Raw genomic sequence first — 17,343 nt, forward strand, 5'->3', positions numbered from 1 at the left:
AATGAGGATAAAAGGACAATAGGGCCCTTCCACTCATGTTTCCCAGCAACTGGCATTGAGAGTCGGGCTGCCTCTGATACTAGAAAGAATACGCAGCCATGTTGTACGTGCCATTAATAGAATTCTTGTCCATGCGTTTGTCTAATCCCTGTTTGAAGTACCACACTGCATCACGTAGCAGGACACTCCATCATTTCAGTGTATACTGTGCAAAAAAATACTTCCCATGTTTGAGATCTGCCATATCCCCAAAGTATTAGTATTGAGTGTATATGTGCAACATGCAAGGATACTGGAAGGCTGACATAATGTTTCCAGAATTAAAATATAGAAGCCGCAACCTCTGCAGTGCTTCAAAGTGTAAATATGCAGAATAATTTTACAGAGGAAGTAAGTAGACAATTCAAGTGATGATGCATTGAAATGTATGTCATTCCAACTGCTGGCTGCAATAGTCTTAATTCTTTTCTCTAGAAGTTGATGTGGCTTCTATTCACTAAGTTGCCTTTGTGGGGCTTTGTCCCATCCTCTGTGGTTTGGTGAGGATCTGGGTTAGAACAGAATTCATTTGAAAGCCAAAAAAAAAAAAAAAAAAAAGGAAAAGGGAAGGGGGGCAGCTGAAAGGAAAAATCATTTTCCTGTTTACTTATACCAGACAAAATGATGAAGCTTCTCATTTCATATACGGAGGATGTAGAGCTGATGGTTGCTGCCAAATTGATGAGATAATAGGCTTGGTTTCCATGCCTCCCTGCACCCCCCGACAAAGAAATGCTTTTCACATAGAGTCTCTAAGATCTGAAGTGGTTCTTAGCGGACAGGGCATTAGCGACATTACAAAGGGCAAAGTAGACGAATGCAGACCTGATCTTGCTTAATGGAGTCCTTGGATGAGTCAGACAGACCAGCCTTCAGATACAAAATTATGCTTCCTCTGTTGTGTTGGTGCTGAGAGTGGTCCTGGAGATGGACTCCAGCATTGGTTGATGACAAGAGTCAAGCAAGCTGAGATTCCACATTTCTGGAGTGATCTGCCCATTTTGTGAGCTATGCAGGCTGATATAGACATGTTCCAAATTCTGGGAGGCTGCTAGCAGTATTAAAATAATGATTGTATCTTCCAAATGCCTGTCGGTTCTGCTGGATGAGGAACACTTATATCCAGGGTATCTTCTCTGGAATCTTTTGGACTCCAAAGCTGGGAGCTGTCTCACTTTCGGGTGTGGCCAGCCACTGCCACATCCTCAGAGGGGTTGTCTTTGCCTTTAAGAAATGAAGCTTATAATTAAAAGCTTGGAAGCCCTCAACATCAGCCCCCAAACCACTGTTGGTTGCTTCGGTGGAGAAACGGTACAGCAGTGTGGCATAGTATCAGTTTGCTATCTTCAAGACTAGCTGACTGTAGAGGATCCAAGTTGAATCCTTGGACTTTGCAATTTACAACTAAAAGATATTTACCCGAGAGACCAAAAAAACTTACTGCTGGTCATAGTAATCACTACAGAATGAAGTAGTCTGATGTGGCAGAAGGCCACTTCCTAGGCTTCTACGTTGCTAAAGAAATAATATCACTTTTCTGAGCAGGAGAGGTTCTGCTGGAAGTGGGGTCTGCTTCTGAAAGAGATGGGAGTGAGACAAAAGCATACCCAAGTAAACGTTTTGTCTGGGCTTTGGAGAAGTGTAGGTGGATGCTGTCAGTGGCTATGGTAACAGAAGCAGGGGCAGCTGAGTAGGAGTCGCTGGAGGAGAACATGCTTTCAAGTGATTTCTCTCTGTCCCAAGTCTATATTGCCTTTAAGCAGGCAGGCTTAGACTTTGGGGAAGGGTCCTCTCTGTGGACATACTCCTTGGAAAGGTTTTCCTGTCCGAACACATCTCCTGTTAACAACCACCATGAAGACTAAGATCTTCTGGGGAGGCCCTGCTCTCACTCCTGCCACGTTCACAGGCACGTTTTTTGGGGGGGCGGGGTATGAGAGAGAGAGCCTTCTCAGTGATTGTCCCCCCAGAACTCCCTTCCTGGCGAGATTTGATCAGCCCCCTCCCTCTTGTCCTTCAGAAAGATGGTTAAAAACTTGGCTGTGGGACCAAACCTTTGGGACAGTGCAATAAGGCAATAATAGGAAACCCACTCCGCTGACAACATGGTGTTTTGAAATGGTTTTAAACAATTGATTTAAAAATAGATACAGTAGAGTCTCGCTTATCCAACATAAACGGGCCGGCAGAACATTGGATAAGCAAAAATGTTGGATAATAAGGAGGGATTAAGGAAAGCACCAGAACATCATGTTTTACAACAAATCAACAGAAAAAGCAGTTCAATACACAGTAACATTATGTAATAATTACTGTATTTACGAATTTAGCACCAAAACATCACAATGTATTGAAACAGCTGTGGATCTGGGCAGGAGGTAGACCGCGTTGGATAATACAGAACGTTGGATAAGCGAAGGTTGGATAAGCGAGAGACTACTGTATAACTGATTTTAGTGTTTGTGTATAGTTATAGTTATTTTATGGCCCGGCATGGAATGCTTGCCATATATATGTTGTGCTCCGCCCTGAGTCCCCTTTGGAGTGAGAAGGGCAGAATAGAAATGTTTCAAATAAATAAATAAATTGGAAACGCTGGGTGTGAAAGTTTTAAAAAGTAATGCAATGTCAGGAGATACTGTATTCTACATATTGCTTTTGGAATACTATGGCAGCTTCTACTTCTGCTGCCTTTCTAGGAGGGTTCCACTAGAAGCCATTTGTAAAGCAGCTACGTGGAGTGCCCCATCCATTTTTGTGTCCCATTGCTGTTTGGATGCCAGATCCTTGAAAGAATCCTCCCTTGGTTGCTCTGTACTGCTGCCATGATTTTCGTTAATTCCCTTGCCTCTTTGAGACAATTTTGAGGGTAACTTCTTACATTTCAGTTTATCATGTATAGCATTCACCATCAATGGTGTTTTACTTGCTATGCAGTGTTCACTGGGAAGAAATTCTTTATGTAATGAATCTGCAAATTTGCCTTTTGTTCAAATGTATGGCCATGCTCTGTTGGGTCCGTATACCACAAATCCAAGTGATGTTTGTTGGGCATATGGTGTGCATATACATGCAGCCTTGTTTACTGTTCAAAGAACTTGAAAGAGTCGGGTGACACTTTTCAAAATTCTATTACTGCAAAACCTGTCAAAACATATTTATGCAAGCTTTATTGATGGTACACTAAATCCAAACATCAATTTTTGTTTATGATTTGAATTATACATTGTACATTGTTTCATTAGCCTCTTTCCAGAGTTTTTGGTTATTTCTTTTCCCCGGGGTTGAGAAAGGCAGGGTAGAAATGAAGTAAATAAATAAATAAATAAATAAATTTCTTGTGAATACACCTCTTAGATTTTGTACCAAAGGTCTGCTAAGTGTGTCGTGACTCTCGCTTTTGATAACTTCAGGTTACTCGTCACCCAATTGTGTGATTCACAGAGACCATGAAGAAAAAGGACAGGTTGCTTACCTGTAACTGTATTTCTTCGAGTGGTCATCTGAATGCATGCAAACCCACCCATCCTCCCCACGGAGATATCATGGAACCTCAGTTCAATACGGGCTGCAGCCTTGGAACTGAGGGGTTTCAGCGACCACCAGGCCTTATATAGCCTCAGGATGGTGGGCAGGGTTACCACCAAAACTTTTCTGCCTAGTGATTCTAGAAGGTTCCAAAGAGTGCTTTGTGCATTCGCAATAATACCTAATTGTGTGAATTCACAGATGACCACTCGAAGAAATACAGTTACAGGTAAGCAATCTGCCTGTCAGTCCTTTCGGTCTCCCACCTGTCCCCTGTGATGGGTTTTCCATCCACTTTGCAAGAAAACCTGTATATCCATCGTAGTACTGGGCTATCATTGCATAGAAAAATGCCTCAACTTAGGGCAGGCATCTTCAACCTGCAGCCCTCCAACTCCCAGAATTCCCAACCACTGAATAAGCTGGATAGGGTACTGGGAGTTTGAGGGCCAAACAGCTGGGGGACCGCAGTTTGAGGATACCTGACTTAGGTTCTGAATGGAATCCCTTAGATATAGAGTGGCATGTTGCTGAAGATCTTCTGGCATCTTGGAAGGAAATGTGGCTTGGAATTGAAATGACAGTATAGTTGGTATTGCGTGACAACCCTGATTGATTCATAGAACCTCAGGCTGTAGGAAGGTGGTACAGTAGTTTCAGGCACTAACTACTGTTGCCCAGCTTTCTTCCACCTGAACCTCCTCCCAGACACCGTAAAGAAAGTTCTCTGTACTACCCTTCTTCTTTGTAGTGCTCTTTGTAGGTGACTCTTAGAATGGTGGAGATGCTTCCATTTTTACAAACTGTGTCTGATGCCAAGTTGCCCAAAGCGTGCTTGGCGCCATATCCATCCTTTAGCTGAGAGTGATCTTCACAGCAGGACCAATGGTTAGTTGGCTAAAGAAATGCCTGCTGGACTTAGGAAGGAAATCTGTTTCAGCAGTTTTTAAATATGTTGCTATCTGGTCAGTGGCCAGGGATGTAGCTTCCAAGAGTCGGTCATCAGCCAGTTACTGTCCTCTTCATACTCAGTGCAAGAAAAAAGAAATGAGAAGGGACAATAAATTCATGAAATGAAGATAACAGTGTGTGTGTCTGGATTTCAGGATTTCATGAGTGTGCTCTTCTCCTCCATTCTTTCCTTATGCTTTGGTTGTGCTTAATTTGTTGCTTCTAGGAACTAGAGGAGAAGCATCGAGAGGCACAGCTTGCTGCACAGCACCTGGAGTTGCATCTGAAACAGAAGGAACAGATGTATGAAGAAAGGCTCAAAGTAAGGATACCCTCCATTATCATTGGCCACAGATTAGCTAAGTCACAATTCTCTGGAGAAAACCCTAGATAGTGATGATTTGTGGATCTCCTGCTTGTCTTGCTCCTCCATTGCTGAAATGGGTGTTTGGAGCAGGTACCCATAGATTCCATGACCCTTGTCTTATGAAGGAGGAGACCCTTGGTTTTGCAGGAGGGGCTTGATGGTGCCAGCTCTTTACTATTTTAATTCCGTGTGCTCTTTAAAAGACATCAGAAGTTCTCCACCATGGATGAGCAAAGTACAACCTCCCTCCTGTTCCTAAAAGGCAGTTTTCCTCAGTCAATAGTAAGGCAGTTCAGCAATTTCTGTGGGTTCCCATATGCCCATCCAGATATAATTGATGCTTTTGGGGGAAGTTTTAAATGCCCCGGGTGCCAGAAATGGTTTTGTTAATGCTGTTTCATAAGGGTTTGTTTGTCAAGTGTTTTCCTGATGCAAATTGCCTGCTTGGTTTAAACGGAGACAAACTCTTGCCTGCTGTTTCTTCTGGGAAAAAACAGAGGTTCTGAGTAGTTGGGAGGGGAAATGGAAGAAGAAACGCTGTGCTCAGGTCACATTGCCAGCCAAATGTCACAGAGCCATGCCAACTGTGAATGAGTCAAAAGCACATCTCCTTCTTTTTGTCACTGTTATTCAGCAGCACCTTCATGAAATTACGCTATGTCTCTCTCAGAAATGGTAGGCACCACTTAAATTAAGGGAGCCCAATTAAGACCTTTCAGTCCTTTATTCTTTTCCTCCTCCGTTCATTAGGTGTTCTGGACATGGCCACTGTGTATTTGCACAATAATGAGAAGAAATTTGGGGACTGCTTGAAAGCACTTTGCTTAAAATATGAGGCGAGTCTCCTAGAGATGATGCTTAATGAAAGGAAATGTTATGTGGGATGGAATGGACTTATGGATGTCAATCTGACACAGACTTGGCAATTTCATAGAGCTCTGAAGTGCTTGATTTCAGCTTCGGCATAATGCAGGACCATTAAACATTTAAATGCATAATCTTTCAGCAGGAAGCTTTAATTATTTCTAAAAAATGAAGTTCTTTTTTATGTTGTGAAAGAGCCACATGAACTGGATGGTGGTAGGGAAAAGGTGGATATCATAAAGCAACAGCAAAAGTTACAGATCTGTGGCTAAGGGATGCCACAGTGCAAGGGACACATGCAGGCAATTTAATGGTGCGTCTTTGCTCCTAAAGATTTCCAAGAGAAGTACGAACCCTTTTTTATTAAGAGAGGAAAGGTGAGTGAAGGGACTCTTAAGCATGTTGAAGGCTGCAAAACCAACAACCGAAGAGCCTTGGGAACACTTTGCCCAGCCTGCTTGACTATGGATTCCTTTGTAGAGAAGCAGCTCACTAGGCAAGCTGCAATAGCTTGCTTTGTGCAATGGATTCTGGGGACTCTTAAAGGTGGTAGAGCGTGAGACAGTTCTGCCCAGTGGGGTGCACTCTGCCAGATGTGTTTTTGATGGGTCAAGTGAGACTTCTGAGTCAGATCTTCTGCTCCAAAAGGTAAAATCTGCCTCTAACTCTGCCACATTCAATATCCCCCAGTAGTTCTTCATGTGAATTGGGGGAAGAGCCTCCCACTGACATGCAAACACAAGAATCTACCTTTTCCACTGCATTAAACTGCTGGCCTCTCTGCTGATGTATTGCCTTCTATGTAGGTGGTGGCATTCAAAGCTTGAGGCAGCCGTTTATCAGTCTTGCTATGTGAATTCATGTAGCAGAAGATGGCAAGGACTCAATTAACACAGGATGTACTCTGCCACAGTGCTGTGATGCTTCTTGTATGGAAGTGGGAAGGAGATAGTTCTATGGCAGAGCACCTGAAGTAGTCCCTTGTTCAATCCCTGACACTGAAAGTCTGCAGATTCTGAATCTTTTGGGTACAAGGCATCTGCTCACATTTCTAGATATTTTCTTTGAACTGGCGCTAGTGTTACTTGGGAACCATCTTTGGGATGGGTTTGGCCAGAATGTTTGTTTCTGTTTCTTTAGGTGCTTGACAATCAGATGAAAAAAGATCTGGCAGACAAAGATGCACTTGAGAATATATTGAGGAAACATGAGGAAGAAGCCCGTGAGAAATGCAAAGTTCTTACCGAACAGAAAGCGGTACGTGAAGACATCATAATGTTGGGTTGATTTGGATCATCAAACATTATGCAAGGATCCTGTTCATATGTGATGTTCACAAAGCAGCCTGGCAAGTTTTCCTGTAGACACATAATATTAAAAAATGTATATTAGGAGTGTAGAGGTAATCTACTCAGGTCATTGGTTCTGTGGCAGGGAAAAAAAACATTTGAACTTGCTGTGTTGGTGAGCTTTTGCAGTTCCCGTCATAAGAGACCTCCTTGCTCAGATCAAGGTAGGTCATGCCTTCATTCATCTTTATCACTCCTTTCTAGTAGCCATGGTTCTTGAGGTTCCATATGTTAATTGTGTTGCAGATGATATTTCATCTAACATAAGGAGTGCCACGCTAAATCAAACCAAAGCCCTTTCTATTGCACATTCTGCCTCCACAATGGTCAACCAGATATAATGTTGTAGTAGTAGTAGTAGTAGTAGTAGAAATAATAATAATAATAATAATAATAATAATAATAATAATAATAAATGTATTACCCGCCTCTTCCTGTGGCACAAGCTAGGGTGCAACATTGTTTAAAAATTATTATGGTCTCAGACCAGAAGTTCAAAACACTTTTAGTTGTTGGGCATGACTCTATCTTGTGTTAGTGAATGACACAGTTTCAGTTGTGGGGGAAGGAGAGTATTGTGAGAGCTATATTTTAAAAATTGTATTTTTCAGGCTGTGCCCAGAACATAGTTCAGAAGCCACATTAATAGGAGATGTCTGTTTTTCAGATGATCAATGCAATGGATTCAAAGATTAGATCTCTGGAACAGAGGATAGTAGAATTGTCTGAAGCTAATAAGATTGCAGCAAACAGCAGCCTGTTTACGCAGAGAAACATGTAAGCATCACCGCTGCTCTTGAGTTGTCTTTTTTGTTCAAGTTCCTCGGAGAAACCTAGCAATGCCTTTTACTCTCAGCAGAGAAACTCTTGTTCTCTTTTCACAAAGAGTCATTGACTTGAGAGTGTTTTTTCCCCTCTAGCTGAAAGGAAATGCACTCCCTTTGAGTGGGCAATTTATGTGATTTACCGCTGTGGCCAGCTTAAGTTGTCCTATTAACTTGGGATACTGTCACAAGCTGTGATGGGTCTGATTTCCCCCATTTTTGTGAGATGCCAGGTAATGTTATTTTTAGTTCATTTTTTGAGAAGCTAAGTTCTGAAGGAGGGAAATGGAGAGAGTACAGATTGCTTTAGCTGAAATCCAATTGTTAGTCCTAATTAGAGTCGATCAGTCGAATCACTGGAAATGTCGTACATCTCTTCTAATTGGGGCTAACAATAACACCTAGCTTTCTTCTCAGATTTCTAGCTTCAGCTGAAAAAATAACTATTTCTTCACACTATATGACATGATCTTGAATTTTTTTAGTCAAGTGGGAGGGGGAAAGACAACCACTTTGCACTGGGCTCCACTGTTTCAATTTCATGGCAAGAGTAAAGTTATCATATCCTTTCCAAACCTTAATCCTGTATATGGGGTTTGCCTCTGGCTTCTCTTTCTACATTGCGATGCCACAGCTGCTCTGAATCTCCTGTTAAGTCAGTACTCTGAACTAAGGATCCCAGTTATCTCATTTTCTCAACAACCTGATATGGAAACTTGGGATTTTGCTAAGGATTGGCAAGGAAGAATATCACTGACCAGATGGGAAGCGAGAGGAAGCAAATGCTGTTCCTTTAGCTCAGAGTGAGAGGAGGGGCAGCATGTTTGGTTAGGATTCTTTTGCACTTTGTCCTAGTTGTAGAAATAGCTAATTTTAATTACACAAACTACCAACATTTTCTAAAAGTATAGACTGCCGAGTGACATGATTGCCTCTGCCAGCAGCCTGGTGACAAATGTGCTACTCATGAAATGTTTTCAATGAACTCTTTTCCATGAGCATGTAAGGAGGTAGGATCCACTCCGTTGCTGCACCAGCCTAGGTTCATCCCCTTTCCCGTGCTTCTCAGTGACTGGACAGGCTGTTGAACTAGATTTGCATCTCCCCCTACCCCAACTTTTCAGGAAAGCCCAAGAAGAAATGATTTCTGAGCTCCGACAGCAGAAGTTTTACCTGGAAACTCAAGCCGGAAAGTTAGAGGCACAAAACAATAAACTGGAAGAACAATTGGAGAAGATCACGCATCAGGACCACACTGATAAGACGCGCCTGTTGGAGCTGGAAACTCGGTTGCGAGAGGTAAACACTGGCTTTAATTATTCCTACTGTTTGTGTTGCTGTTTATTAGTATTTCACTTTAATTTTCTGGGGGTTTCTGGGAATTTTAGACCAAAAAAGAGCCATAATTTAATGGTGACTTAGTTAGTGCCATAAGTGTGGCAGCTTTGGATGTTGCATTCTGGAAGTAAATGAAGATAAAAACTCTGAAACTCCTTAAAGAATCTACAACTTTAGCATAAGAAAAAATGGGGGAATTGCTTGATTTTTTTTGTGAATTTTAAAAATTATATATATATATATACACACACACACATACATAGAAACATACAATCTTCAAAATTCAGTTGTCAAAATACAAGTATTTTTCCCCAATCCCACCACCTTTCCGTCCCCATCTCTCCCCCCCCCCCCCCCCCCCCGGGTAAACCTCTACCTGTGACTTCTCATTACATAATACAAAGATACAGGAATACTATTGAATATTTATACCTCAGCATATTTGAGCATTTAATCATTTTCCCCTGATTACCATCTGTCTAAGGTTCTCAAAAAGTATTCATTTTATTTTCTTCATCATCCTGTATCTCGTTTTACATCATTTCCCTTCCTTCCCCTCACCCCCCACAACCCAGGAATAGTTTACTACTCTTGCTATATTTACTATAATTGTTCCGTCATGAGGATAGTCTTATTTAACTCCTTATATCTATCTTTCCCCTTTATTCTGGAAATGAGACCCTTCCATTTTACCTCCCGAACAGCTTGAATCAATGGCTTTCTTTGCCATGGTGCTATTTTGCTAAAATTTTGCATCGCTGTCCACAAGAGCAGCTTGTTAGTAGGAACTGAACAGTAGCTAACCATGTAGTGCTTTTGGACATCAAGTATTTATATGCTCATTTCCCTTCAGAGCGAGATGTACAACTATATTTGGGGTGACAATCTTCAGTCTTTATTTATCCCAGCCAATTGTCATAAATATTTGGAAGCTTTTAGTTATTGAGAAATGACAAGCGCTGAACATTTATTGCCAGATACAATTGGCTTTGGGTTCTGACAGTGATTTATTCCTAATACTTGTTGAACTACTGCTCAAGGAAAAAATATCAGAGCAGAAGAGGCACTGATAGTTTAACAAAGCTTTTCTAGATCATGGTAAGAGGTTACTCAAAAGAGAGTGGTCATGGTACATCACGCTAAGCCATGGTTCATATAAACCATGGTTTTTGCTTTAGAAATAAATCTTCCTCCAGAAGAACAAACAATGTGTTTTTTCCGCTTCTAGGTTGTCTCATCTCACATTTGAGAAAATTCATTAAAATTATTGCATAAATACTGAATTCAAGATCAGACCAATGTCAACAGAATTGCAGTTCCAGGGATACCCACCAGCATATGTGATAGGATGATGATGATTATCATCATCATTATTATTTGTATCCTGCTTTTTCCCTTTACTAAAGACTCAAAGTGGCTTACAGTAAAATGAATACAATACAATACAATTTAAAACCTAAAAATATACAAACAACAACATAGAATGAAATATTAACAGCATTAAAAATAAACATTTAAAACTCTCAAAACCAATTAAAAACCTATTCATAGCTAAAACCACAGTGGTGCCTGACTTGATCTTAAAAACCTCCTTATCTATTTATTATTTATTTATTTCACATATTTGTACCCCATCCTTCTCACCCCCCAGGCTGGGGGTGGGGGGGGGCACTCAGGGCAGCTTCAAGGCAGGCATTCATTCATTGCCAACCACAATAATAAATAAGAATACAATTAAAACATTTCATTAACAACATTACATTACTAAGACATTTTTTCTAAAATCATGCAGGTTTAAAATCAGAGTCCGGGTCAGTCCATTGTCATTCATACAACTTGAGTCTTATTCTCGATTGCTGCCTCTACTGTTCGAACACTTGGTCTCATAACCAGGTTTTGAATTTCTTTCTAAAGGATGGGAGGGAGAGAGCCAATCTGATGTCACTGGGAAGAGAGTTCCACAGGCAAGGGGCCACCACTGAAAAGGCCCTGTCTCTTGTCCCCACCAGTCGCGTTTGTGATGATGGTGGGATTGAGAGCAGGGCCTACCCAGTCTATCTTAAACTTTGTTATGATTTATAGCGGGAGATATGTTTGGACAGGTAAGCTGGGCCGGAACCGTTCAGGGCTTTAAAGATTAAACCAGCACTTTGAATTGTGCTCAGTAGCAGATTGGCAGCCAGTAGAGCTGGAGTAACAGAGGGGTTGTATGCTCCCTGTACATCGCTCCGGTGAGCAACCTGGCTGCCAACCGTTGGACTAGTTGAAGCTTCCAAGCAGTCTTCAAAGGCAACCCCACACAGAGCGTGTTGCAGTAATTATTCAGGATATAAAGAGAGCGTGGACCACCGTGGCCAAGTCTGACTTCCCAAGGTACGGGCGCAACTGGCGCACAAGTTTTAATTGTGCAAAAGCTCCCCTAACCACCACCAAGACCTGATATTCCAGGCTCAGCGATGAGTCTAGAATCACTCCCAAATGCGAACTTGTGTCTTCAGGGGAGTGTAACTCCGTCCAGCACAGGCTGTAACCCTATGCCCTTTTCGGTCTTGCAACTGACCAGGAGGACCTTTGTCTTGTCTGGATTCAATTTCAATTTGTTCATCCTCATCCAAAGCGTCACAGCTGCCAAGCACCGGTTCAGATAAATCTAAAAGAATTATCAATGCTTTCTGGGACTTAATCATTCTGTTGTGGCATACGTTACCCTGATTCATTTGAGTGCTTTAGAAGAAGGAAGAGAATGGAGACAGCATGTCGATTTCCAGGCTTTACTATCTCTGCAGAGTATAGGGTGAACAGCGAGCAAAGGGCTGTCACACCTTGAATTCTCAATTGCTTCAGTATTTATAGCATAAAATCAAATCTGGCAAATGCTTTGTGAACTCAACATCTGCTGAGTTATATAACATGTTTTCCATTAGGTGATTCTTAAAGTTCAAATCCTTAAATCTCTAATTGAATGATAACTTTCATATGCTTATAACATAAGATCTAATCAAGGCAATCTCCTTTAGTTAATTCAGCCTTTAAAACTTCATTATAACTTATTTCTTAATATGAAAATCAATAGAAATCAATAGAACAATGCTTTCAGAAAATGCCTGCTGTTTACATGAAGTGGTCAGAAGATGGCGCTCTCTCACTACATGACCTTAGATGTTCCGAGTCTTGTTGACAGAGTTAGATCGATAATATCGATTTCACAAGTTTGCCAAGTTTCTCTGCTGGCCACCTTATCTAAGCAAACGCCGGCTAGAACAAACACTGGCCAAGGCCCTGGCATTTTCAGTGGAAAATCAAAGAGCCACAGAGAAACGCTTTTTCCTTTTGAAGACTCAGGTAGGTTTATATTTTAATTATAAAGTATTGTGATTTTAATATTATTATTATATTTTCTCCTAACTGCTCCTACATTCCCCCCTTTTTTGTGATGAAGAAGACACTTCTTCGGAGTCACATCTCAATTGTGATTATATCAACTTAACTCCCTCGGAGGATTGCTTTATCTCCTCTAACTCCATGTATATAATACGTTGCAACTGTTTACCATGTCGAACATTGGCAGCATTAACAACTTCCTCAATCATGTTTCTTATGCAAGACATTAAGCAAGGTAGTATGAGCATAGCTAAGATCACAAGTATCAGAATAATAAACCCTATGACGACGAGATCTTTTAACCACTGTAGATTTGGCATCCAAGAAGTCAACCAGTTGAACCATTTCTCTCCCCTTGGGGTGTACCCAGCTCTGATGGCCAAAACTATCTCCTGTATCTTATTCACATCGGATTCGACTTCTGACTTGTTGATGTAGTGCCAACAAGTTGTATTCAACCAAACACACAATCCTCCCTCTGCAGACAGTAAGTAGTCCAAAGCAAGTTTGTGTTGCATTAGGACTCCTGCCAATGAATCAACCTCGGTCTGCAGAGCCTTTATTCCAGCAACAGTTTGATTTGCCAACCTTTCAACTTGTGCTGAGAGTCTCCGAATTTGTTTCACATTTAGAGCTACGCTCACAGCAGGGAACAGGATCGCTCCCAGCCTTTCACCCTCACTTAAGTAGGTTTGGTCTGGGTCATATCCATATGCTTCATCATAGGCTCTTTTTAAACGTTGCCATCTAAATTCTCTTTTCCAAGTCATTAGGGATTGCTGCTTTAGGTAGATCGTCACATCTGCTGGTATCAGGGTACCTATTGTGCAAGTACCTGTCCATAAAGGGGGCAAAATCTTTCCTGCCCACTGTCCACATATCCAATGCAGCCCAGGAGACAACCCTCCTTTGGCCACCAGAGACGACCTCGTCTCAACCTGGCTTACTCGTCCAACGAGGGATCGCCTAAGTAAAGTAAGTAAAAGTAAGCAACCTGGCTGGCTTCTACCACCTTCACCACTTTGACAGGATTAGGCTCTCCACGACTGTGGTGGCCCTTCATTGGGTGGCTCCCCATGACCCTGAGGCAAGTCCTTGTTGGGTGCCTTTTGTGGGTCACGGCTATGGCTGGCCATTCTCGTCTCTTTCATTGCCTTCACTGCTTGGGCCTGTTTAATATATGCATCCAGTCCCGATGAGACATGACCATCAAATCGCCTCACCCTTTGTGGGGAGTGTTCCAAACGGGCTAGGAGACTCATGTCCTCAGAAGCCTCAGTTTTGAACATATGGAAAATAAGATTACAAGTTGGGTAGTGACCAAGATCTATTTGCTTCATCAGGAAAGGGTCTCCCTGATCTTGTGTCCACCTTTCCTCTTTCTCCCAAGTGATGCATGCTGGAGCCTCAGGCAAGGTCCCCTTATATGTCACTAGAGTTTGTCCTGGATTGAGCAAGTTCTCAGTCATCTCATGATTTTGGGGTTGTAAAACACTCCACCCTTTTTCACTCAGCAATGATCCTACCATTAGTGGACATCCCTGACGTTGGGAAGAAGACCCATGACTGCAGACCCAAAATTCAATGACTTTTGTCTCATTCGCTATATCCCGAATCATCTGGTGGAATATATTTTGCTCCCATCTCCCCTGTATCACCCTCGGGAGGGGCATACTCAATCAGGTAATAGATATATAACATGCCGAAGTATATATGCTTGTCCGCAAAAGATATGTCTATAAATGTAACACAACCAGACTATCCCCAATATAATGAGAAGTCCCACAATGGCGCACTCCCAACCCCAAGAGTCCATCCAATCTTCCTTCTTTTTTCAAGGCAGCTCTCAGTATCCTAACCCCTGGGAGTGAGCTCTCGGTAGCCGGAACTCCCTCCTCTTCAGGGCAGCTCTTGGCAGCTTGACCCTCTTGGCCTCCAAATCTTTGATGTCCTTTACTGGATTATCCTGATCTAAGTTTATCTGCTGAAAGTCTGGGTCCTTAGCCGTATGGTCTCTTTCTATGCAGGTGTAGTCCACCCACGATTTAACACCTTCTAGCTTTACAGCAGTGGGGGTCGTCAACAGCACTTGCAGCAGCCTTTCCACTCCTGCCTCAGGGGGGTCACACCTCCAGGTCTTTCAGCCACACTAGGTCCCCTGGTGAAACAGGGAACGTGTACTGCAACAGGCCAATGTAGTTATACAATTTATTAACACCATTTCCAAAGTCTGTACCTCCTTTATTAGTGCTTGGTTTCCCAATTCTCCCACATAGCCCTACAATGGTCTAATCTTCAAAAGGGGGTCTTCCATATATCAGTTCAGATGGTGATATTCCTAAAACCCTAATGGGGGTACATCTCATTTTTTTAAAAGAGTCATTGGCAGTTGAACCCATGACACTCAGTTTCTTGACACATTTTTCACAAAGTTCTTTTCATCCTCTAAACTTATCTCAGCTTGTCAATATCTCTCCTCCATGCGGGACATTTTAGAAAGCTGGTAACTTGACTTTCCTAAAGATTCATTTTTAAGCCCACACTTTCAATTATAATTACCTTATAATTGTTTCCCTTGTGTTAGAGAGAACACTCAAGTGGCCACTTTTGAATACTCCCTCAAACACACAATGGCAGTTCTGATTAATCTTTCTTTCTCAGTCTAATCAACCAGACATTCACACACACACAAACACAAAACGACCTCACAAGACAGTCTAACACATATGAAACACATCTGAATCTGAGTTCATCAATATTCCATACATACATCCACAACTCCAGACTGGAATGTTACACAACATTCATCCAGACACACAGGGAATCCATTCATTCACATCCCACATATTTCAGCATATCCAATCTACTATGTATTTTCCTCTTTTCCTTTGATTCCATCGGGTACATTAAGACAGTAAGCTAGTGCTCAACAGCCTATGGCCTGATGAACAAATGCTAGGTCGTTATCACTCCTATGTCTCCGCTTTGGTAAGACCAAACTCCTGACCTGGGTTAGCCAACCCAGCCACTACCGGGCCCACTGAGGCTGACCTCTAGCCCCACGGCCCCTACTTCTTTCTTTCCAATTCCCTCTCGGCACACTTCCTCCTGCAACATTCATTATATCTTCAATTCTCCAGTGCCTCTCCAGAAGGCAACCCACACATCGGTTTGACCCCAATGGCAGTCTGCCGTATCCGCGCATGCCTTATAATGTTTTCTATTTTTAGTGTTTTTTCATACATTTGCACTTCCCAACTATCCTAGTTGCTTATCCAAAACTAAGTCCCAGACGAAAACGTACGGCCACACTAGTCTTGTTTCACCACAGACCATCATATATCTCTTCAGCTGGCTGGGGCGATTGAGGAGGTGCAAAAGTCCTTCTGCTTGACAGAGAAACAAACAGACACAGAGAGACAAACATCGATATACAAGTATAGGCACAAATAGGGTTATTAAAGCAAAGAGGCAAGCAAAGAAGACGTGGACCAAATAGACACAAGGAAACAAAGAGACACAAAAACATAAACCAAGACAACCACAAAATAAACTTGACACTTTCCCCCTGAAAGTGTGTTCCTTCAACCTATGAGTGCGATTCTGTGCGAAAATGTCACTCAGGATTTCACTTGATGTCTGCAGCTATCTTATAGTGAAATGTTCCCCAGGTACTTCCCATGTACCTTCCTATTTCTTAAAGCTAGCCTTTTTCTTTACCTGGTGCCATGGAATCGAAGCTGTTAGTTCTCGATGCACGGATTAGCTGGGCCAGTTCTTTCTTGTGGGTACCCATTTCTCGCCCCTTCTGATCCACACCTTGCCTAGCCCCCTGAGTGAAGGCAATCAAGCCCTCAAGAGGCTTAATTTCTGTTCCTTCTCTGTTGACTCAGATCCCGGACGCGCCCCCATTTGTTGTGGCATACGTTACCCTGATTCATTCGAGTGCTTTCGAAGAAGGAAGAGAATGGAGACAGCATGCCGATTTCCAGGCTTTACTATCTCTGCAGAGTATAGGGTGAACAGCAAGCAAAGGGCTGTGACACCTTGAAGTCTCAATTGCTTCAGTATTTATAACATAAAATCAACTTTCCCATACATGCGCAGACAGTATCTGACATTTACTTAGTACAATCATTAACAGGTGTTTAAATATATAGTTGCCAAGAACATCTTTATCAAATCTGGCAAATGCTTTATGAACTCAACATCTGCTGAGTTATATAACATGTTTTCCATTAGGTGATTCTTAAAGTTCAAATCCTTAAATCTCTAATTGAATTATAACTTTCATATGCTTATAACATAAGATCTAATCTAATCCTTTAGTTAATTCAGCCTTTAAAACTTCATTATAACTTATTTCTTAATATGAAAATCAATAGAAATCAATAGAATAATGTTTTCAGGAAATGCCTGCTATTTACATGAAGTGGTCAAAAGATGGCACTTTCTCACTATATGACCTTAGATGTTCCGAGTCTTGTTGACAGAGTTAGACCGATAATCTCACAAGTTTGCCAAGTTTCTCTGCTGGCCACCTTATCTAAGCAAACACTCCTACAAATCAATAACTTTCTTCTGCTGTGAATACAATAAAATCCAAAACCCATAAACACTGATAGGCTTTTCAAGCCAACTCAAATGCACAAAAACCCCATCATTGCTCAATTTCATTGGCTCATAAACGTATCACTGTTTT

General features: G+C 41.8%; 1 protein-coding gene across 9 annotated transcripts in view; it reads left to right on the forward strand.

Annotated features, from left to right (window-relative positions):
* CIT (citron rho-interacting serine/threonine kinase) overlaps positions 1 to 17,343 on the forward strand; it is a 125,166-nt gene that overhangs the window by 67,361 nt on the left and 40,462 nt on the right. For all 9 annotated transcript variants that reach the window (XM_060785393.2, XM_060785395.2, XM_060785400.2 and 6 more), the window contains exons 19-22: positions 4,745 to 4,840; positions 6,890 to 7,006; positions 7,766 to 7,875; positions 9,047 to 9,221. In XM_060785393.2, the coding sequence (XP_060641376.2) occupies positions 4,745 to 4,840; positions 6,890 to 7,006; positions 7,766 to 7,875; positions 9,047 to 9,221 (498 nt within the window). The remainder of the gene's footprint in view (positions 1 to 4,744; positions 4,841 to 6,889; positions 7,007 to 7,765; positions 7,876 to 9,046; positions 9,222 to 17,343) is intronic.

The sequence above is a fragment of the Anolis sagrei genome, chromosome X, assembly GCF_037176765.1.
Source record: "Anolis sagrei isolate rAnoSag1 chromosome X, rAnoSag1.mat, whole genome shotgun sequence".
NCBI classification, from domain to species: domain Eukaryota; kingdom Metazoa; phylum Chordata; class Lepidosauria; order Squamata; family Dactyloidae; genus Anolis; species Anolis sagrei.